General features: G+C 38.7%; 1 protein-coding gene across 3 annotated transcripts in view; it reads left to right on the top strand.

Annotated features, from left to right (window-relative positions):
* LCLAT1 (lysocardiolipin acyltransferase 1) overlaps positions 1–23,898 on the top strand; it is a 125,167-nt gene that overhangs the window by 51,141 nt on the left and 50,128 nt on the right. For 2 of the 3 annotated variants that reach the window (XM_076334719.1, XM_076334717.1), the window contains 2 exons: positions 9,469–9,615; positions 17,949–18,065. In XM_076334719.1, coding sequence (XP_076190834.1) covers positions 9,477–9,615; positions 17,949–18,065 — 256 coding nt within the window. In that variant the 5' untranslated portion in view covers positions 9,469–9,476. The remainder of the gene's footprint in view (positions 1–9,468; positions 9,616–17,948; positions 18,066–23,898) is intronic. The other variant, XM_076334718.1, reaches the window with a different exon arrangement.

Genomic DNA, 23,898 nt, shown 5'->3' with positions numbered 1-23,898 from the left:
GTCAGTGCCTGGCTGCTACGGGAGATGGTATTAACCCTAGTTTTGCTTAATGCAGATGGAAAATATAAATAACACCGTAATTCAGTGTATAAACGTAAAGTATGCAGGTGCTGCAGGCACCATTGATGGACATACCTTGAAGACATCATTTCTGAAAAGGCTCACTGAGACTGCTAAAGCAGGGAATTGTAGCTGGAGCAGATTGGGGCAGGAACAGGTAAGGAAAGGACAAGGTGATGAAGGAAAAAGAGGAGAATAAGCAAAGCTGGCAAACCTGGAGTAGTTAGGAGCAGAGGTAACTGCGTAATTCTGTCCAGATCTTCACCTCTGTATTCAAGCTACTATATAGCTAACATTGCTCTTGAAGAGACAGCAAGATGTAGGTGCTTTTTAGTTGTTGTTTTTCACTCATCTGGTCACTCGTAGCTCTCAAAGGCTCAAGTTAGGTTTGGCCCTTGTTGTGTTAAATGCCAGGGGGAAAAAAAAAAATTAAAAAAAAAAAAGGACTTGTGCTCTATTTCAGCACTGGGCTTAGCCCCACCAATCTTTTGCTGCACGTCAGTTGATCCATTATAGCTGTCCATGTCCATGAGCTTCGCCTGAAGCAAGTTCAAAGTAATTTGAGTCATCTTAGTTTTCAGTGAAGCAAGGCAAAACAACTCAAATTATCCTGCCTTTGCCACGGGCTAAGAGCATGCGCATGGACAGCTATGATGGATCAGAAGTAAAATATTAGTGTCGCTAAGCCTAGAAAATTTTAACACTTAACTCAATTGGAGTGTAGTTAAAGCAGCACGCTGCAGGGAATCTGTACGCATTTATATTGGCATGGAAGTGTTTGTGCTGCCACAGCTACTTCCATAGGTAGGGATCTAAAGACTTCAGCATAAAACATCTTTGTTCAGGTTATAGCTAGATTTGCATTCAAATTCTTATCAATAGAGCTTATTGGTTTAAAAAATTAAAAGTGTAACCTACTGAACTTTCTAGTATAGCTCATGTCTCAAGTATCTTTGTTACGTTAAAATAGACTGAAATGAGAGTTTTGAGGAGCTGTGACATTTTGTCTTCTAGCATTTCAGTTATGACCTACCAGACTTAATTACCTTAGAGTTGTTATGCTACGTGATTTTTAAAGTGGAAGTTGAAAAGTATGCTCTCTAATGGAAAGCACGATTGTTATTATACCAGTTCTTCACGGTGAAGACAGATAACGCAAGACTCTCTTGATGAAGTTTTAAGTGTGAGGAAAGGATTATACTTCAAAGCAAAAATGCAGCTTAATTTGCCTGTAACTCTGCATGTGTTTTTTGTGGGGAAGAAAAGACTTAGGTGCCTGTTTCCCAGCTTGGCTCTTCCAGGAAAGGCATAATAGGAATATTTTCAGGAGTGTACCACAGAAATTCTCCCAACTCTGTCAAGGAAAAAAAAATAATACTACTAGCCTGTCTTCCATTAAGACTTTCCTTGTCCTTTCTATATAATAAGGACTCCAGTTTCTCTCCACCCCCTTTGCCTCTCCAAAATGCACACCAGAGTCAGATCAGATGCTAACCTTTCTCATTCTCCCCATTTTATAAACAACAAGTGATGAAGAGAGTGGTTATTTTGTCCAAGCTCACAGAACAAATAACAGCAGAATTAGGATGGCGTGTTTTCCCGACTTACATTCCTTTGCCATTATCAGTGGGTTATGCAGCATCTGTACAGATAGCTCATCAGGCTGAGTTACTTCCGTGGTCCTCCCATAAGGAGATGGAGCATCTGGAGAGGGTGCAGGCCTACAGAAGAGGTACTGAATTGTAAAATCTCTCAACGTTTCTGACTTGCAGTAGAGATGACGTATCCATGGGAGAGACTCGCACTGTTTGGTAGGGCCTGTTAGTTCTTCCCCACAATCTAACAGCCAGAGGTTGTTTCCTTTTCTGTCTTTGGAGATTCTGGAATGACGTGGGGCTTTTCTCCAGATACGTATTGGGCAAGACTCATCTTTTTTAATACTTAGGTTTTCATGCTCTGTTTCACTGTATTGATGTATTTTTAAAATGCATTAGAAAAAGCAACTTTCTGGCCATCCTAGAGGTTTAAGCCTTTGCTTTGGTTTGCTTTAGTTCTGAGTAATGTTATGTTATTCTGATTTTACACAGTACATCAAACCAAATTTGAAGTGTTATTTTAAGATGGATATTGTAACTGAATAGGTTTAATGTTCCTTAATGGTGTTTATAGCATTTTAGCGCAAAGATTTTGTGTAAGTAGCATTAATACAATGGTAGAGTTAGTCATCTGATTGTCCATATTCTATAAAATGGCATAATTTAGGAAATAGAACGAATATTTGAGTATGAAGTGTCCAAATAGCATCTTTCTGATCCATGATTAAGGGACTGAATATTGAAAGAATACTTTCCAAGGGCATGGTATATCTCTGTCTGGGTGCTTTATTTTTTCCTACATACTTTCACACTTTTTTTGTGTGTGTATTGGCTGAGAGATACCAATTCTTCAATGGTCTATCTTTTCTAGAAGGTTTCACAGTTAAATTTTCACAGCTAAGACATAGGCCACTGTATCTGGCTAGCTTTTTGACAACATTGTTATTGCCCTGACAAGTAAATCTTGTACTGTAAACATTGTTTGAGGAAGCTTCTATTTGTATTATAAATAAACAGTAAGCTAAAGCAGAGGTTTCTACTGACACATACTGTATTCTCCCACAAGAGAATGAAGCAGGGCAAAGGAAATACAGAAAGTGTTAATATTTGAATGTGACTTAAAGATAAAATTTAGAATATTTTGGTACTGAAACAAACGCATGAGAACTATGGGGAAATCAAAGGTAAAACTGATCAGAGCAAAACCAGAACATTTTTCTTTTTTTCAGTTACCTTAAAATTCTGTGTTTATAACATTGCTGTTTGTTCACTTAAGTTGTTTTAGTTAGAAGAAAGGTTTAGGCTTCACATACATTGGAAGAGATGATATTCTATCCAAGTAAAAAGTAGACTATGTGGTATATACATGTTTGAAATACATAGTCTGAACATAAACTGAATGTGACCATAAAAAGAATTTAAAAACAGATGTAGATTAAAGTAATGTTTAGAGTCTGATAGGGCAAGGCAATAGCGAAAGCATACTGGTGTTTAAATAGATACCTTACAAATAGATTGAATCAAATGAATAAATAGACTGAATCAGATGTTTCACTCTAAAATCAGGAGTGCTACTGTGAATCTATATTTGTGAATTTTATCTCTTAGCTAGTTTTGTAATTTGCTCAAAGAATTCACCAAATCATATGGTAGTTGTTCAATTCATTATACTGCTATTAACTACGTTATTGAAAATGAGCATGGTTAAAAAAAAAACTTGCCAGGAGCAGAGATTGTGCATTACAAGATTATTTCAAGAAGCATTTCTTTATTTATTTTCCTAGCTTAGGCACTCAAACCATTACATTAAATTTAAAAAATCACTTAATTTTTAATTTGGTTTGGGTTATTAGACATAGAACTACCTAGAAAAAACAGTAAAATGGCTGATTCTAATTGAATTTGCAGAAATCTGTTTAGCAGTCTATACTGATGAAAACTTAACTGTATATACATAGCAACTTTAAGCCATGGGTTCCTGTGTGATTTTTCTGTGTGCTAACATCTTTTTAATATCTACCAATCTTTAAAATAAGGAACATTCAGAATTGCATGGTTGTTGCCTTGTGGATATTTTATGCAGCAAAACAGTTGGAATAACAAACTGTTAATGGACCCAATTACTTGTATACAGTGGGATCATGCACTTCCAGTGATTTCCCTTACTAAGCCTAGAAGTCTGGTTCACTGTTGCCTCAAAAGCCCTGACAGGACCAGACCACTGCTCAATACAGGCGCACTGAATAATGCTTTTATTTTTAACCAAGATAATGCTATGAAAAACCGGAGAATAATGCAGTGGAAGAAAAGAGGGAGGATGAGTGAATCATAGAAACATTAAGGTTGGAAAAGACCTCTAAGATCATCGAGTCCAACCGTCAACCCAACACCACCATGCCCACTAAACCATGTCCTTAAGCGCCTCATCTACATGTCTTTTAAATACTTCCAGGGATGGGGACTCAACCACTTCCCTGGGCAGCCTGTTCCAATGTTTAACCACTCTTTCAGTAAAGAAATTTTTCCTCACATCCAATCTAAACCTCCCCTGCCTCAACTTGAGGCCATTTCCTCTCGTCCTATCGCTTGTTACTTGGGAGAAGAGACCGACCCCCACCTCGCTACAACCTCCTTTCAGGTAGTTGTAGAGAGCGATGAGGTCTCCCCTCAGCCTCCTTTTCTCCAGGCTAAACAACCCCAGCTCCCTCAGCCGCTCCTCATAAGACTTGTTCTCCAGACCCCTCACCAGCCTCGTTGCCCTTCTCTGGACACGCTCCAGCACCTCGACGTCCTTCTTGTAGTGAGGGGCCCAAAACTGAACACAGTATTCGAGGTGCGGCCTCACCAGTGCCGAGTACAGGGGCACGATCACTTCCCTACTCCTGCTGGCCACACTAGTTCTGATACAGGCCAGGATGCCATTGGCCTTCTTGGCCGCCTGGGCACACTGCCGGCTCATGTTCAGCCGGCTGTCGACCACCACCCCCAGGTCCTTTTCTGCTGGGCAGAAATATAATAATATATTATATTATATAATAATAAAATCCCATAGTTAGGCCTCCTACTTTCCAACTTGTTTCTATAGTTTTGAATCATTTATTGACTTTGTTTGCGGGGTGGGGTTTAGTATTATTAGCTGTTCTGTTACGTTGCTATAGGAAACACATAGATACCATTTTCTTGATGTGTGTATGTTTGCTTTCAGTATCAGCCATAATATTCCTCTTACAGAGATGTGACATTTTTGGGGATATCTAATTTCTGAGATACTTCTGGAAATGTACATAAAATTATGATACAAAACCAAGCAAAGACTTTTTTTTTGCACAAGTCATCTCTTTTTCTCTTTTGTTCATTGCCACCTCCATCCCTAGTATCTACTTACTCCCAAATTACCTCTGCCGTGAAAACACACTTAAGAAATTTTAGCTTCAAGTGTTATTTTCTTTTAAAGGATTTTGGGGTGGGGAAGATAGAAGTGCAGCGTCTTAGAATTTTAAAAGCTTTATACTTGCAACTAGCATTTTTAATACAATGCTGCAAATTCTCAACCTGCATAAGCTATAATTTGCTTTATCCCCAAGGCAGTAAGGAAATTCTTATGTACAGCACATTTGTCTAGTTCAATAGCAGGCTTTCCTTTTTGTGTAAGTGTAATTTTTTTCTGTGTCCTAATAAAGCTTTATTGAAGTGTGGAATACATATCATTAGCGTGTATGTGTTACTTGAGATTTGAAGCTGCCTTTTTTATTTTTTCTGCTCCGAAAAGTTGCTTTAAAGGTCATTGTGGCTAGCTACTCTACCTAGTAGGTTTTCGCGCTGCTATTTTGCAATTTTGAACAAGAGCTGTGTGTTGTGATGCTTTTTGTAAACTTTTCCAGGCAACATTAGTTATCAGAAATGTTGTCTATTACAAGAAGACTGTTTTAGCAAAGAAGTGGGGTTGCATCGTTGTGATTTCTTTAGCTTCACTGTTCCTCTGCTGTGTTTTTGTAACTGATGATTTCTCAAGAATCTGCAAATCAAAAGACAACCTTTTTTCCCCAGTCAAGTAAATGCTGCCTTTGCTAGGAAAACTCGTGTTGCCTGGGAGCTTTTAGATGACCAAAAACATGCAAAAGAGCAAAATATAATTACTTTTCTTGGACAATATGTTGACCTAAACTTAACAATAATTAACTGAACCGCGTGTCTCCCTGTAGGCTGCACATGAGAAGGTACTTCCTTCTGCTGCTTATTCATAAATCATGCCGATTAGCAAAACCTTTCATTTTGCCCATTGCTTTACTGAATTCCTCTTGTTTCTCCGTGCATTCCCATTTGGATCCCATGTTGTGCCTCAGACTTGTTACGTGTTGTTTTTCCAGCAGCACAATGCAGACACACTGTGGAATGGAAATCAAAGCGAGAGCTGCTTTTGTTTTGTTCAAAGGCATGTGTCTGCAAGCCTGTGCTGGGTTTCCTCTCCCGCTTGAATCTGGTGGGGTGGTGAGACATGTAAACAGCAGGCATTCTCCCCATCGGTGCATGGACCAGAGTTTTGGTTGAAGGCAGTAATTCATGTTTTTGTTGCCTTTCACTGGAGACCTTAAAGCTTGAGCAAATGTGGAAGATTCTTCCACTTTCATAGGTGGTAAAATAGTTTGGCGCAGTGTGCTGTGCTGGGGTAAGTGGGGAGGAAAACCTGGGTCCTTTACTATTAGTCATCTGACTGTTAGATAATCTGTCCTTATTTGAGCAGTCACGACTGTTTTATCTAATTAGATATATACTTAAAGATAGAAAAATTCTTCCAGAACACTGGATGTTACCTATTCAAACCTGTTGTTTATTTTAAAAACTGGATGCCTCCCAACTCCCTTCCCTCTCTTTCTTTCTTCCTCCTCCCCGACACCCTACTGTCATTGCATTACTGCCTCTGTTTAATTTTTCATAGCCCATATATAACACCACCACTTAGGACAGGAATGGGAAACTACTGCATTATATCCTCTGCTTTAAGGCAGTTTAGTCAGGTAAAATACGAGTCACCCAAGCAGCAGCTTTCTTAGTAGCTAAAGGTGTTTGTAATTTGATGTTCACAGTGCTGTTACAGAATGATTGTTAGAAAGAGTTTATATGCAAGTTTCCATATAATTTAAAGCCTTGTGCTGCATGAAGAAAGGTAGGGGAGAGGGTGGGATCTGGCAGTGAGGTTTTTTCCATGCTCCCCTCCCTATTATGGACCAAAATCACTCTTCCTAAGGAGCTGCTGACCTGGGAAAGTATCAGCAGGCTTCCCAAGTGAGCATTTATTTTGCTTCTCGTTACCCTTCTTTCTGCCTACGGACTCTGCTGCAATGAGAACACAAGGACTGAATAATTTAGGCCTGATGTGTGATACCACAAAATAAAATGGTTTAGCACAGTACAGGTTTTGCATAAACTAATTTAAGCGTAGTGTCTAGGGTAAATAAAACATACAAAAGGTCTGGGCTGAGAGGTAAGAACGATTGGAAGACACAAAAACCACAGCACAACTTTCCTCATCTCTATGTATTTTTCCACTCTGTCCCATGGAGCATCTACATTCTCAGAGTTGTAAATGATATGGTACAAGGCATCTCAGTTTCTGCTTAGAGGGCTTTTTTCTTTTGCTGTGTCCATTTTTATGAATTTGATTTCAGATGAGGTATCATAGAATCATAGAATTTCTCAAGTTGGAAGGGACCCATAAAGATCATCGAGTCCAACTCCCTGCTCCTCGCAGGACTACCTAAAACTAAACCATATGACTAAGAGTGTCGTCCTGATGCTCCTTGAGCTCTGAGAGGCTTGGTGCCATGACCACTTCCCTGGGGAGCCTGTTGCAGTGACTGACCACCCTCTCAGTGAAGAACCTTTTCCTAATGTCCAGTCTGAACTTCCCCCGATGCAGCTTCATACCATTTCCATGTATCTTCTAGAGCAACCGAATGCTTTGGCACCATTTGGTATGAAAAGATGTCTTCCTTATATAACACAATGACAAATGTGAAAACGAAGCCCTGATTAGTTCAATTTAAAATATTGGTTTTGCACCGTTGTAGTGAAACGTATTGTAGCAGTAGGAGATGATTAAATGCCAGAAGAGAGCATAGTTAAATTAAGTAAGTTATTTTTCAGTTATTTTAAAATTGACCTTTATTTTTTCCTGCAAATAATTTGTTTAAACATGGATAACCTCTATTAATAAAGCTGTACTGATACTTCTTGACACCGCAGATATGGGATTGTGATATGTGCATAGATGCACATAAAATGTGGTCAAAGTTTAGTTTTGTTTACAGAGGGTTTTTAACAAGTACAGCGTGCAAATTCGAAAAGATTTCCTGAGACTGCATTCTGAGCATTTCTCTTCTTAATTCATATAACCGCTTCCAGTATTCAGTTATCTGGATATCATTCATTATCTGAGTATCTGAGACTCATTAGGTCCAGATTGCAGAAGGCATGTTAGTTATGCATGCTCCATCTGTTTAGTTGATTTAAAAATAAAAAGTTATCTACCCCATGATATAAGTTACAGATCTTTAACAATACAATTAACGTTCCTATCTAATACAGAAGAGATTATGCCGCTTGGTTAATACGTTATCCAGGCTGACTGACTTATGAAGTTGATTTAGAAATTGGTGACTTTAATAAGTGATTTTCTAGCATATGCTCCTTGTAGGATATTGACACAAACAGAATAGAAAGGAATCCCTGTAAAGAGGAGCTGAAATAAAGTGCAAGAATAACATGCTGTAAGTCACCAGCAAAGGAAAAACAGACTTTTGAGAACTGTGGTGAGCAAAGAGGAGAATGGGAAGCTGTGATGTTTTCTCTTTGATGTGGAATATCTATCTGCAGGTTTTCTGATGAGATCCAAGCTAGCCAAGTACAGTGGTAAGGCAATGTCATGCTCCTCTGAGCCCTGTTTAAGAAAGGAGCATCACGGGCATGTGGCAGAACTGGAGCCCTGATTTTTTGTCCTGCTGTCTGAACTAGTGGACAGAACTTCTAATGTTATGTGACATATTGTATACTAAATTCTGCCAAAAAAGCCAAGAATGTTCATTGAAGATAATGGCATGTGACCCCTGAGCTGCAGGCTCAGCAGCAGTTTCCTTTATTTAACTGCATTACATTGTCAGTTTGAAGTCAGGCTGTAAATCTTCACAGTTGTCTTGTGTGTTAATACAAACAAATGGATATACATCAAATTTTTCTATAATCAAGTTTAAAGAACAACTTTGTACTTTCTTCTATTAGTAGTGAAAATTATAGGGAGGTATATGTAGTAAAGCCCTCAAAGCAATAGATATTTTCTGCACAAAGCAGATGGTTATATGCACTACTAAGGGCAACTATCTCTATATAATGCCGCTTTCTTATATCCTGCAGTGCATTGCTGAGATGTTTGTCCATAGGGGCAGTGCCTTCCCTTGAGCAAATCAGTGTTGCAGTGATTAAGGATATTATAGTGAGGGCCATGGTTTTAGATATTTCACCTCATGACAGCATTGACCCTATTCTTGCTTTCTGGAAAGCTTTTCTAACTCTGGTAACTTGAGTTTTGCAAAACTGTAGCCATTCCAAATTTATTTAGATTTATTTATTTAGGTTATGCATTCTTTTGCTTCCTATCTAAAACTCCTTTTACAAGGTAACTAAGTGCTTAATCAGAGGTGAGGACAGGTGGGCAGTAAATAAAATGTGTCTAACATGATTTACAAAATATTTTGGAATAACGGACACCATGGAAGTATCAGAGTGAAATGTTACTAAAGGTGTATTTTTTAAACTTTAGGCTGGGCGATGCAGGTTGCTGCCTTTGTTTTCATTCAGAGAAAGTGGGAAGATGACAAGAGTCACTTTGAAAAAATGCTGGATTATTTCTGTGACATTCGTGAACCACTACAACTCCTCATCTTTCCGGAAGGAACTGATCTCACAGGTAGGCTGCATTTGTCATCTTCTCGTGGAATGTTCAACGTGGAAATTCTTTGTTGTTTATGGAAATAGTTAAAAAAAGTTCCAGGCAGGAACAAGACTCGGTTCTCATGGGCAGCAGAAATTATAGTTAATGATCACATGTGCCGATTCATTTGAGAGGCACAAACGTAGTTCCACTGAGAGGCTTTGCCAGTCTTCCTGAAATAACTCTTTTTGAGTTATATTTGACATCATATCAGATGTCAAAGCATCTGATGATTGAAATGGCTTTATGTTGGTCAGTACTGTATGTACATTGCATTAGCAAAAGTAGGTTTCAAGACCTGGAATAAATCACTTGCATGTTCCCATTTTCCATATTACTGGGGCAAACAGTGCAAAATCATTTCAGACCTATGGAAGAGTGATTGAAGAGGAGAACTGGTGATACTTGTTCTTCAGGTCATGTAAGCAGTCTGTATCTGCCTCTATAAGAAAAATAACTCCCTAAAACAAATGTTGACGTTATCATAAGAGTAAATTTAATGAGTTTGATCCTGTAGTATTAATTCTTAATAAAATATCTACCTTAATACGGGTATCTTACAGCATCAGTAGCAAGCTGCTAGCCAGTGTTGAAGACGACTCAATTGCCAATAAAAGAAAACATCGTGTCAATGTTCTCTGGTGGTTCATGCCTGCAGCATGATTTGATAAGCAGCATCTTTAAATAGAAAATCAATTACAATTAAACTTCTACCTTTTAGCTTATTTAAAAGATTTTTACTACACTTTCCATTGCAGATATTCTCAAATCATATTTTATTGCAATGCCAGATCAGTAAGGACAGTATAAAAATAACTAACTTATACTGCTATTTTTTTTCTTCTGTATTCCAGATATCCTTAAAAATGGATATGTATAGTATTCAGATGTTATCACACAGTAGGGAATTGTCATCACTTGATCAGCTTTCCTAAAAGAGGATAAATTCATTGTGCGTTCTTGGACTGCTTCACGTGATATCTCTTGTTGAATAAGTTATTTTGTATCTAAAATTAGAAAGAAGGATGGAAATTATCTCACTTTAAATTTTTTTTTTCTTTGAATTCATGAACAATTCTCCTAGCTCTGAATTATGAGATTAGATCTTAATCTTATTCATGGAGTCAGGAGACTCCTCCTTGGGTCACTCACACTCTCTTTCTGAACAGATGTTTCCATATCAAGATGATTGGAAGAATTGGTTTGTTTGTAATTTATTCCATAAACTATGTATACATTCTAATCCCTCACAATATTCCTCAGAGACAACAGATTTTAAAGAACTAAGGAAGTTTAGTACTGCAGATTTAAAAAAGAAGAATTACTGAGACAGCTGCGGTGTGTCAACACTTGTGCTGCAGAGTCCCGAAGGCAGTGGTGGGGATGCTCCCACCTGAATGTGGAGTTGCTTAAGGAAACACAGAGTTTTCTCTCTGCTGTTGTAACTGATATAAATGACTTAGACTAAATTTAAGTATATGCTGTTGATACCGTCCACTGAGAAATTCATGCAGACAAGATTCTTCACTTAATATAAAAAAATTCTCTAATTGGATTTCTGAACACAGATTTTTCACAGACTTTTTTTTTTTAAGGTATTTCTGTTGTTCTGGTTTTCCTTCCTCATACACATGTAACACATACCCTTTAACTTTGCAGTGTCAAATGGATATCCACACTAACTGTGCTGTTCTTCTGAAGTCGGTTTAAGCCACCGCAGATCGTGGTGATCGTTTCCCCCTGGTTTGTTGAGCAGCCCAGGGAGGAAGCAGTGTGGTGGGAAAGACGGAGTGATGGGCAGGGAAGACGATAGGGCACTGCTTCCCTGGGCAGCCGTGCTGACTTCTGATATGTTAAACTGTCCGGTGTTTGCCGCTCTAACTTGCCATCAGTAATGAATGCCACCTTGATATTATATTTGTGCATAATAAGATGTATAGAGACAGGCAAAACCCTCGGGCTTTTTCTGTGCAAATGAATAGCTCTCCCTATCTAATTGTCTTCACAGGAAACATTAGCTCATATATTTTAAAATATTATAGGAGACAGGGCAAAATCCCTTGACAAGCTAGTCCTGACCAAGCAATAAGTTTATGCTGTATGAGAATGATAGAACATAATAATGTATTTTGTGTAATGGTTTGAAAAAACGATTTTCAGAAAACCGTTATGTTATTGACACATTAGGACCTATTGCAACCTCATGTTCCATCTTTTAGAATAAGAAATAAACCACAGTTTTGTTCTGAACAGTCGTTCAATATCCTAGGGAACATTTTGCAAAAATAGAGGCAATGGTTCTTGTTTTCTGACCAAATCCCAAAACTGCTAATTACTTCTGAAAACAAAATTCTTCTGATGCTTAAAATGAAAAATAACATTCTACGTGTACTTCACTGAAAAGCAGAATTGCTGTGCAGCTCTGTGCTACTATCATTTTTTTATCCTCTTAGTGGCCGCATGACAATGATAGATTTACTCCTCTTTATAAGAAATTGTATAATGTTTTCAGGTATTCGAGAATGAAAGATTTCAAAGAAATTCAAAGTATGATTGTATTTATACATGGGCCACTGCCTGACTTCAAACTGGTGAAGTACTTTGCAGTGGAAGATGCTACGTAAATAAATTTTAGAAATAGTAACGTCATGAACCCTGAACAATGTATTTCCAGACTGGATGTATAGGGTCTGAGGTAATAATTATATACTTATTTCCGATAGGTTGGTCATCTTTTCACTCTGGAGTACTTCAAGGTTAAAGCTAAGTGCATCAAAGGTATTTTATTGTAATTGCTTCAAAAGAAGCCCTCAGCAGATAACCATATAGCCAGACTTTCTGAAGCCCTGAAGAAAACAAAGCAACCATAAGTCTAGTGCTTCTGGAAAGCTGGAATACAACCCACCGTTTTGCTTGTTCTTTTGTTTTTCTTGGTGTTCCTTACAAGACTCTTTGTAGTAATTCTTCAGAAAGCAATAACAAAAAAAAGTTGCTGTATTGCTCTGCGCCTGTTGTAGCCTCATTTCCTATGGATTTGTGTCTGCATCCCTATACATGGTCTCTTCTTCACTCCAGCTTGTTCTTTTTCCTTGTGTTTCCTTCCGTGTGACATTTCCTCACCAAATCTCTTGCTGCTGTCTCGGCAAGAGGCATCGTGTGCTGTGGCTCATCCTCACCAATACTTGCGTTAAGCGACGGACTGCTGCATGCTGTGCTGAAAGCCCTGACAGACCAAATACCTGTGGACCCTGCCCTGGCTTTTCGCGTTAAGATCTCTACTCTTGGAGGCTCCCCTTTTCTCAGCCATTGGTTTTTTCTAAAACTCCTGTGGGGCCTAATTATCTTTGAAGCTCTTGTCTCTGTCAAACTTTGTTTGCAGGCGGCAATAGCTTCAAAAGTTAAGGGGAACAGGTGGACAGAGTGTGATTGCACAGACCTTTTTTCCTTGAGGAACAGCTAAAAAACAAGTAGGAAAGCTTGCTAGAACCCAGATTTTGGCAGGAATGTTGTGATGTGGATCACATACAATATTTCGTCTAGAAGGTAACTGAACTGCAGTTGGATTTTTCTCTTTTCTAGTAAATGTGGTGTACTTTGGTAATGCAAAAAAAATACTGTTCAAAAGCACTGGTAGAGGTTGATTTAACATGTAATAGTTTGAAAGTAGCACAAATAAGAAAATTGCTTAACTTTTTCTTAAAATATTAACTGTGAGCCAATATAGCTTTTATGCTTTCCATGCAAACCTCTAATAGATAAATGACGATTTTTTAAATTTTTTTTTTTTAAGAGAAATTTTTGGAGTACTCGCTTATTCTTTCACTGTCTGGCACAGACTCATTTGAGAGTACTTGAAGTCATAGAAGTACATGCATGCTTTTATCACAAGTCAGATTAAAGGAAAAGGTAGTACTTAATATTCAAATTTCCGTGCACTAGTACTAGCAAAAAAAAAAAGGTATTTGAGAGTTGATCAGAAATAGTTGTATTAAAGTTGTCAGAATCAGCTTTCCAGTAGGATGATGGGGGAAGTTTATAATTCTTTTGGGTGACGTCCAGCAAACACATCAGCTGGACAATGTTGAACCTGTACAAGCTTGTGAGCTTGTTCGTTTGAGAGGAGCTAATACTGCATACGTATTTCATGGGGAGCACAGACTTAGCTTTTCGTTGGGTACAGGTCTTGGAATTTTATTTCCAAATACTCTTCAGACTCACACGAATGCAGCTTGTTACTCCATTATGGCTTTCATCAAAGTCAAATTCTAGAGGTTTGTTTTTTTTTTAATTCAAAACTAGGTCACAAATGAAAAATATAATTTATAAGTTGGTGCGAGACCAGAGGAGACAGAACATGAAGCAGTTCTGGATCAGGAAAGGTCCCACATCACCCTCTACTAATAAACTGGCTGTTTTCTATAAAAATAGATAATTCTACTTATTTTTTTTTATCATAGGAGCAAATAGAACCAAGGAGTTAAAGTGCAAAATACACCTAATAGGAATGGTGAGCAAAAACTCTGGGGGTAGATTCACTTTGGCTTAAATACAGTGTAAGAAAGAAAATACTTGTTTCTAGAAAGCAACACTTAGCCATGTTTTTCAGAGAGAGTAAGCAAGAGGGGGTACTACCCTTAGCCAAATGATGCGAGCGACCTTTTGGGATTGAGGAGACCCAAACTGAGTTAATTTCTAGTCCCTGCTTCAAGAGCTGCTTTATGCAATTTGTGTTAGTTGGTTGGAAGCAAAGAAGAGGACATATTTTCCCTCTTTTTAAGGAAGTGTTTTCACTATCAGGCTTACAAAGGCATCTTTCACCTAAGAATGTTACAGTCTGGACTGCAGAATGATGAGGCATCTGTGTAAGTTTTGCAGCACTGGCAGTGTAGCCTGGTCTATTGATTAAGGGATTTTAAAGAGGTGTTTGTTGTGAGAATTCCCTTAGGTTGGAGAGAAATAGGGTTGGAAAGAAAATGGGTTTCTGATTTCCTGGATCAGTTTTCTAACCTCTAGGTTTCATATAATGGGGAACATTGCATTTTCTGCCTTTCGTTGAATCCAGTGCTGAGCAGGAGACTTACTCTGAATTTCTCCCAGAAGGTTTAGGCACAGGTATCTTGCACAGCGATCCCGAACAGCAGTAGGCACCAAGGTGCTTACATCGGGTAAGATGGCAGTCAGTGCATTTGTTCATAAGTAATAGCAGAGTAAGAAACTGAGAGGGGGAGGAAGGGCATTATTCTTACTTTTCGGTAAAGTGAAAGCATATCCTACCCTTGCTTTCAGGATAGCATCAAAAACCCTTTGACCTGACTTGATATAATAAATATTGTTTAATGCACAAAGACCTGTGGCTTGATAGTTGCTAGGAAGGGAAGAGGGAGATGATTTTTCCAGATGACAATGACCGTTGTATTAGCTGGGAGCGTTATTCTAGTTCTAAAATCCCATTACACTAGGGTCATGCAAAAGGGGAAGGGAACAATCTCTGTTATATAAAACGTACAGTCCAGAGGCAAGACAGGGATACAAATATCAGGAAATAGCTGAATAGTGTTGGCCAGTGTGCCAATGTCCAGCTGTTCGCATGTTCTTAGAAAGGCATTGTAGTAAAGGGAAGTTTGGAAGATGTTTTACAGATGTGTACAGTGAGTTCTTTCCAAGTGCAGGGGGGTGCACTAAGAGGAGGTTTGAAGATGGTTACTTCAAGGCAATGGGCAGTGGAGGTCTCAAACCTTTTTTGCAGCATCAGTTAGGTCTTGCTTAGAAAACAAAACTGCCCACTTACTTTTTGGTTTTCTTGTGGTGCAAGTAGGAGTGTTTTGCAAATACCAAGGAATTCGTTTTCATGCTCCCTCTGAAACAAAGTGCTAGTGAGGAGACATACGGAGAGGGTTTTTCTGAGTGCTCATTAACTGTGTGCAGTTTGAGATGCTTAAGACTTAGACTTACTATTTTTTTAGACTGCTTAGCTTTGTGTAGACACTTATGGCACTCGTGTCTCAAAGCTTTGATTGACTTGATTTGCAGATTGCAAATGTTCCAACGTGAACCCCAAATTTGGATATGCAGAAGATGAAGACGACAATTCCTCTTGTCCTTTGGAAGAAACAATACATTAGCTCAAAACTTTGTGATAAATTAATTTAAAGCATTTTACTTGAATCGCCACAGAATCTGGAAAGGAACGCTTGACTTTTTACTTATAGGAACTCTATACTTTTTATAGGAACACTTGGTGATCAATATCATTTATTAGAAAATAGTTTAAGTTGTTGAGCTAATAGTGCAATACAATTATGTCTAAGAGGTAGAGTTCAGCTTTTCAGAGGAGCATTTAATAATTACCAAATTACTCTTGCCTTTTCTGCCATTCCAAGTCTTGCTCATGACTCACTTTGCAAGTGTTGCTGTCAGAGAGGTAGGGGTCCTAAAGGCAAGTTCTCTTTACTGATTCAAAATAGTCCTTTTTAAACATTGAATGGAGTAGTAGTCGAGCAGACAAAAATAGATATTCTGATCATGTGGTTAAAGACATAATGCATATGTCCAAGGAAAGATAAATTTAAGTTACATAGCCAAGTGTAATTTTAGTATTTCACACATTCTGTAATTTTAGCAACGCTTTTTGAAGATGTCATATTTTCAAGTATTTGTACATTTTGGCAATTTGGCAAGAATTAATCTTTGGATTCTCTTTGCTGAATCACTTGCTTGGCTACTGTGCAACAGTTTTCCTTTCCTCCAAATCACATGGTCAGGAAATCTGTGCACTAAATCTTAAGAGTTACGTGTATGAAAAGCGGTACTCTTACGCGTGGAAACAATAGGTCACAGGGAAAAAATACTCAGTATACTGATATGCTATAGCATTTATTAATAGGAAGATGGTCCTTTAGGAGGGACACCCACATTTTTTAATAAACAAAGAGCTCATGTAATTTAGGAGAAAGAAAGATACAGGAAAGTTGCATTACTGCAAAAAGGACATCTCACACTACTGTTGATTTGTCCACTTGTGCTATTGTTCCTTTACAGGAAAAAATTATGATGATTGTAAGGGAAAGGACTTACCTATAAGTATCAATTCTGTTAAATTATTAAGCAGCAGTATGTTTTTCATTACTTTATCTCCCATCTCTGTGAAGGTTAACTGTGGACACTTAAAGAGCTGTTTCTGCTTGAGAAAGATGATACATTGCTTAGGCAATGATTTTGTTCCCTAGATCTGTTGCTGGGATTTTTTCTTTTAAAACACCTGTAAAACTATATAAATATGGGTTATTTATTAAGTTAGTTGATCAAATTGATTTTTTTCCACGTTGCCAAGGGAACATTGCATTTGTCCATTGCCTTTTGGCCCCAGGAGAAGCACAGCAGTACCCACAATGAAGGAGTAAGCGTAGCCAGCAAAGTCCGTTTGGCTGCTAACTGAGGCTGCGTGGAAGAGCCTCCTGCACATCACTGGAGAACAAATTGCTTCCTCTCCACCCGTCTTCAGAAGTTTTCACTTTAGCGTCCGCGTCTTCCTTGCTTAGTGGGCTCTGTTAGCAACTGGCTCTGAAGAGCCTTTGTTCGCTTTTCTTGTGAGAGACTTCTTTTTGCCAGAGGTTCGAAACGTATTTGTCACGGGGTTTAGCCACGCTGCTTTCCAGATGCCTTGCGTGTACTCTGCGTACGGTGGCAAGCATGTGTTGCGACACTGAGGCAGTTGGTCAAAAAATTAAAACAGGGTATGTATGTGCAGCGCAGGTTGATGAATAAAACGTGTCAAGTTTAGAATGATGATGTAAAATACCATTTTAATGTATTAGATTAACTGTTTTCCTCCATGTAATGTTTTCTTTCTGAAATAAGTTTAACATGGTTAAACATTGACCTCAAGGTATTTCTGTACATAGTATCAAACCTACATTACTATATACACTGTGCCTTATGAGTTAAAAAAAAAGAAAGAGCCAGTTACCCATTTTACAGTAAAATGTGTTATTGAAGTATACAGAGAACTATTAGCAGACTTTAATTTATAGATTTCAGATTGCATTTGATAAATATGAAAGATTTGCTGATTATTTTCTAAAATGAAATGAGAGGGTAAAAAGGCTTTTCTTGCAATCCACGTTGCTCTTCCTCATGCCATACTATGGCCAACTGAAAGCCCACTTGCAGTCTGCCTCCGCCTGAAAAGCCGTTGTGCATTCGTACTGTGTGAACTGCTGTTGTACTGTTCCTGTTGTATAGTAATTATATTTAATTCTTGGTCTACATGTACACTAATAGAAAATGGTGCTTTTTATTCTCTCCTTCAGCCAATACCAAAGCCCGCAGTAATGAATTTGCTGAAAAGAACGGACTTCAAAAATATGAGTACGTCTTACATCCTCGAACTACTGGATTCACTTTTGTGGTTGACCGTCTAAGGGAAGGTAATCCTGCTCTGTATTTTATGTTCTTTTTTTCTTTTGAGATAATGAATCTCACCCAAGCTGTAGAAGCTGATGTTCATAAAACTGCTTGAAGTAATTTCAGAAAAACTTCATGTATCCTGATCACAAAAAAAGCCCTTGTTTGCAACCCTACTTAAAATGATTGTAACATGGAGAGATTTGAGAGAGTTGATAACAGATACTAATATCATCAGGAGACATGCAGTGGATGAAAACAACATTTTCACTTTTTTTTTTTAATATTGTAGCTTGTTTAGCAGTCTACCTCAAAAAAACAGTGGAAAAGATCACAAGGAAGTTCAGCCTTATTGTCTGTACCAGTCCTTAACCCCAACTGGGTGGTTGACACCGAACACACAAACACGTATAACACTGCCCTCTCTGAAAAGCTTCTGGTTTTAAGTCTGAGAGCTGAGACAAGAAGTTGCTATGTCCAGTGGACAAGGGGAATGCACAGCAGCATGTAGGTGCAGCAAGTCAGCTGCCCAGAGCTGCCAGCTTTTTCAGGTGATGGTGACTTGGAGAAGCTGCGTAAAATAGGAGTTGTGCTGCTTGGCAGAGTGGTGGGTAAGAGAACGCGTGATACTTGCTTTTTACCTAGAAATGGTCTTTCATCCCTGTATTAATCTGGGGGTAGAGATCGAGTCCCTGTTATCAGGGGAACAGAGTATAAAGATGTGATTGCTTGTTAGATCGAGATGTCTGTGGGTTGTTTTAGGAATGGGCATTTCTGTGAGATTTGAGGCCATAACGGTGTAACCATTAAATGATACTGTCGTGGCGGTGATTGATATACAGATGAGTGAATGTTCGCAGGATATATGAATGTATGGTTGAAGAAAATAAACATGTACAGTAGATATGAAGTGACTTAGTTATAGGCTAGTTCTTCAGGGAAAGGCGATTCTAGATCTTTAACACATGCTGGTTATTCTGACTGCCAAAGGAAGACGTTTGAGATTATTAAAAAGAGTAAGGGCCTGCTGGTAGTTGTTTTTTTTTCCCCTTGATGGAATTCTTGGTTGGTTTTTAGGAGCAGAGCTGGCTTGCATTTTGCCTGATTCCTACTAAGCAGATATCCTAAAATCACTGTAAACACTTTGATATTTTGTCCAGCTGGACAATCCTAGCTGGACCGTGTATCTATTTGACCCTATTTTCATTGGAAATTCAGTGGTGGACATCTTAGATTTTAATCTATCTTGAATGTTTATTACTCAATTTGCTGTAGTAAAAAAAAAAATTGCCACATACGCAGTTTCAAAAGCTTGTTTTACTTAAAACTTTTCAGCACTAGGTTAATGTAGTGCATAATAATATTTCTAGCCTGGAATAAATTTTCAGTTAAAGGAATGTTTTCCACTCGAAATATTATCAACTTAAAAAAAAAAAAAATCTGTATTTGCTGCAGAAACAAGCTTTGTGGTTATACAGTCATTTTATAATTTTATAAAAATGCATTTCTCTTCTATTGCTGTATGAGAGATCTATGCAAATTAGGCTATTGGATTATAAAAAGGAAAATATTTGAGGCTGATTAACTGATTTTATGCAGTACAAAGCTGGGGAAAAAACCAAACATTCCTAGATTTTTTTTTTTGTCCAGTCTTTCAAATGCTTTTAAGTCCTATTTTTATTTAAGACAGGGAAATATTGTGTGAAATATTAATTTCCCTTTAGCATTGAATTTACTAGGTATTGGGTACCTTGATAGGCATTATAAGCTATATATATTATGGCTGTATGCTATTATGTAGTAAATTATGTGTAAGAAGGTAGTTCAACCAGCATTTTAAAATACTTAGTTGTTACTTACTAATTTAAGAGTTGGTTTTCAATTGTTTGCAAGTGTGCCAAATACAGACGATTTGTGCTGAAATGTTTTATTTTTATGAACAATTGAACTGTAGTTGCTTGACTTTAAAACACTTCAGTATATTATATACCTTCAGCTATATCTATTTTTTCATCTGTACAAATGTATTGGGTTTGCGTGGCAACGTTTTGATAGCAGGGGGGCTACAGGGGTGGCTTCTGTGAGAAGCTGCTGGAAGCTTCCCCTGTGTCCGATAGAGCCAATGCCAGCCGCTCCAAGACGGACCCATCGCTGGCCAAGGCTGAGCCCATCAGCGACGGTGGTAGCGCCTCTGGGATAACATATTTAAGAAGGGGGGAAAAAAAAAACCTGTGCAACAGCAGCCAGAAGCGAGGAGTGAGAATATGTGAGAGAAACAACTTTGCAGACACCAAGGTCAGGGAAGAAGGAGGGGGAGGAGGTGCTCCAGGTGCCGGAGCAGAGATTCCCCTGCAGCCCGTGGTGAAGACCATGGTGAGGCAGGCTGTCCCCCTGCAGCCCACAGAGGTCCATGGCGGAGCAGATATCCACCTGCAGCCTGTGGAGGACCCCATACTGGAGGAGGTGGATGCCTGAAGGAGGCTGTGACCCCATGGGAAGCCCACACTGGAGCAGGCTCCTGGCAGGACCTGTGGACCCATGGAGACAGAGGAGCCCACGCTGGAGCAGGTTTGCTGGCAGGACTTGTGACCTTGTGGGGGACCCACTCTGGAACAGTCTGTTCCTGAAGGACTGCACCCCATGGAAGGGACCCACGCTGGAGCAGTTCGTGAAGAACTGCAGCCCGTGGGAGGGACTCAGTTGGAGAAGTTCGTGGAGAACTGTCTCTCACAGGAGGGACCCCACGCTGTAGCAGGGGAAGAGTGTGAGGAGTCCTCACCCTGAGGAGGAAGAAGCAGCAGAAACAACGTGTGATGAACTGACCGCAAGCCCCCTGCGCTGCTCGGGGTGGGAGGAGGTAGAGAAAATGGGGAGTGAAGTTGAGCCCAGGAAAAAGGGAGGGGTGGGAGGAAGGTGTTTTTAAGATTTGGTTTTATTTCTCATTATCCTACTCTGATTTGATTGGTAATAAATTAAACTAATTTCCCCAAGTCGAGTCTGTTTTGCCCGTGACGGTAATTGGTGAATGGTCTCCCTGTCCTTATCTCGACCCACGAGCCTTTCATTATATTTTCTCTCCCCTGTCCAGCTGAGGAGGGGAGTGATGGAGTGGCTTTGGTGGGCACCTGGCATCCAGCCAGGGTCAACCCACCACAACAGTATAGATATCCAGGTAGATTTTCAGATACAGATGGCACAGTTTGTATCTAGCATTATTGTGCATCTCTGGTTTGACTTATTATTTATACTATTAGAATGCCTTTTTTACAATTCTACTTTCTGATACTAGCAGTAATAAAGAAAACCAGGGTTGTTAAGGATATGGTGTTAACATGACTCCCTGTTTCTGGACTGTCCTAATGCTACAATAGTGGCAATAATCATAAAAATAGACTTGTTCCCTTTTTTCCCTGCTCACAACTGCAAGCACAAAGCAGTGTGTGTGTGACTTTAACATGCAAGAGGGAGTGGTGGAGATTTTAACATCATGTTTACGTCTTTGAAAGTATTTTTGTGCATAGATGACAACCTTATTGCCCTATAGCTCTCCTGTGAATACATTTTGGCTCGTGGCTGTTTTCCATTCCTGAGGCTCAAGTGTCTTTACTTCAGGCCTGAGTACATTATTTTGTTCCAAAAATAGGTTGATGAAGAGAGGGGGAAAATGTCATTAGAAGTTTAACTGCTTTTCAGATGTTGAAAAAACTAATTTAATTTGGCAAGAACCCTGATTAATATGCATCACGAGCTGTAGCATGAAAGAATTACCTGTTATTACATAAAAATAACTATTAGCGACCCTTCTGAATAGGAAATGAAGAATCAGGAAAAAATAACCTTCAGTAAAATGTTGCTGGTATCTCTGCAGGAGAGCTTCTTCGTAGAGGAAGCACTATCTGCACCCTGACAGCACAATCTGAGCAGTTATCAGTCCTTTGCTTTCCATAGGTGTCAAGAATTTCTGAACCATGTGAATGGATTTTTGCCAGTGATGACCAACACTCAAATTCCTCTGGCTGCCTTCTCGCTCTTATATGGTCATTATTTTAACTATTTGATCTCTTTTGCCCATAGATGCTGCTATCATGGTTTCTAAGTCATTGCTGAGATTATGGGAGCTAATAAAAAAAAGATCTATATACCCTCCACCAAAAAAGCAGTAAAAATTGTTTAGGCAATACATCTCCTTGGCATTTGAGTCTCTTCCCTTTTTTCCCCCCATTCTAGCTCTTCTTTGATACCTCTTACTCCCTGATCTCACTCTTCTAAACAGAAACCCAGGTAAAAGCTGACTGGTTTTTCCTTTCATTATGCTCAGGTGCCAAGACAGTGAAAATATTACTTTACTTGTAAATGATCACATTACTGTTTTCTCATTCATATAAACCTTAGAATCACCCAAGAGTAAACACAGGCTATGAACATGCTTTAGATGTATAATTAATAATATACTCAGGAGAATAAGGACTGCGGTTGTTGCTGTTTTTTAAGCAAGCGAAAGACGTAAATTTGATTCAGCATTGATTTTTGGAGAAGTGTGTTCCTTTGGCTCAATAATAATTTTAAGTAGGATGGTTTAATGTGATGTCATTGTTTGTGCATGGTAAGAGAAAATGCAGTATAGCCATGAGAACACAAAGAGGTGAAGACCGCATGGTAGCTGGATAAGGTCAGCTTGCTACCTGATACGCAGTATAGAGTGTTACCTGAAGATGTGGAAGTGAGTAAGAGAGGAACAAAAATTTCAGTAAGGGCTAATGAAGATGGATAAGTATTAAATATACTTAGGCTAAATATAGATTAACAAAACACACGCATTTTTCACCCCTGCAAGAAGATCATCCTTCTAGGGAACGATTACTGAATTTCTAGTGAAATGCATGCTACTCAAAATAGCACTAGCCTTTTTTCCTAGCATGCTTTAAAGTTTGCTTCTGCAAACACTTTGGCCTTAGTCTATCAAAATACTTAAAGTGTATGAGCTCGATTAATTATACATTTTATCAGTGCTGAAGCACATTTGATCGCTTTGATGACTTACCGTGGCAGCCAGAGGAATTACCCTGTGGAAGACCAAACCTTTGTTGACCACAGTGACCACTGCAATCCCAAGTACTATCACATCAGGTTAGTTGGCTATTGATGGAAAGCAAAGAGAAATAAAATAGTTGATCTGCTTCTTTCTAATTCTGTTTACTTGATCAAGTATATCACTTGTCTTGCCTCAGCTGTTATGAATCCTGGTTTCAATCAGCACCTGGTGAAAAATTACTGGAGCTTTATGCTGTATTTCTTGGGGGAACAAAGGTGAATGTTTTTGGAAAGACAGAGTCAGAACATGTGAATGGGCAACAGAAAATGAACTCTAGACACTGAAATGAAGATTGGTTGTGTTTTGGGTTTGTTTTGTTGTTTTTTTTTTTTTAAACTCGTCACCATATACCTCCCTTTAACCATCTCCTAAAATCATATTTCATCCTTTTTTAAAGCCTGAAACTTTGAATAGATGTTGTGTATGGAGTCATTTTTGGCAGAATTTGGGTTAAGGCAAATCATCTCTTTTTACAAAATGTGGGACTTTGAAAATGACAGAAGTGTGCAGGAATTTAAATAAGACTTTTATATAAGCATGCCTTTAACAATGTTAATTAAAAACACGGTTTACATAATGCTCTTGAAGATCTAGTTTGTGAGATCCTACTAGGAAAGGTCAGGAGGTTACTCAGAAATTAAGTATAGGTTTTCAGGCCTGGTTGTATTTTATAAAGTTTTTTCTGAAGTGCCAAATGACGTCGAAAGTTCAGATGGCTTGAATGTTCAGTTTCAAAGAGATGGAAAATAATACTGGTTGATTTG

Source organism: Aptenodytes patagonicus, chromosome 3 (assembly GCF_965638725.1).
Source record: "Aptenodytes patagonicus chromosome 3, bAptPat1.pri.cur, whole genome shotgun sequence".
Classification (NCBI taxonomy): domain Eukaryota; kingdom Metazoa; phylum Chordata; class Aves; order Sphenisciformes; family Spheniscidae; genus Aptenodytes; species Aptenodytes patagonicus.
This window is presented reverse-complemented; position numbering and strand designations above follow the sequence as displayed.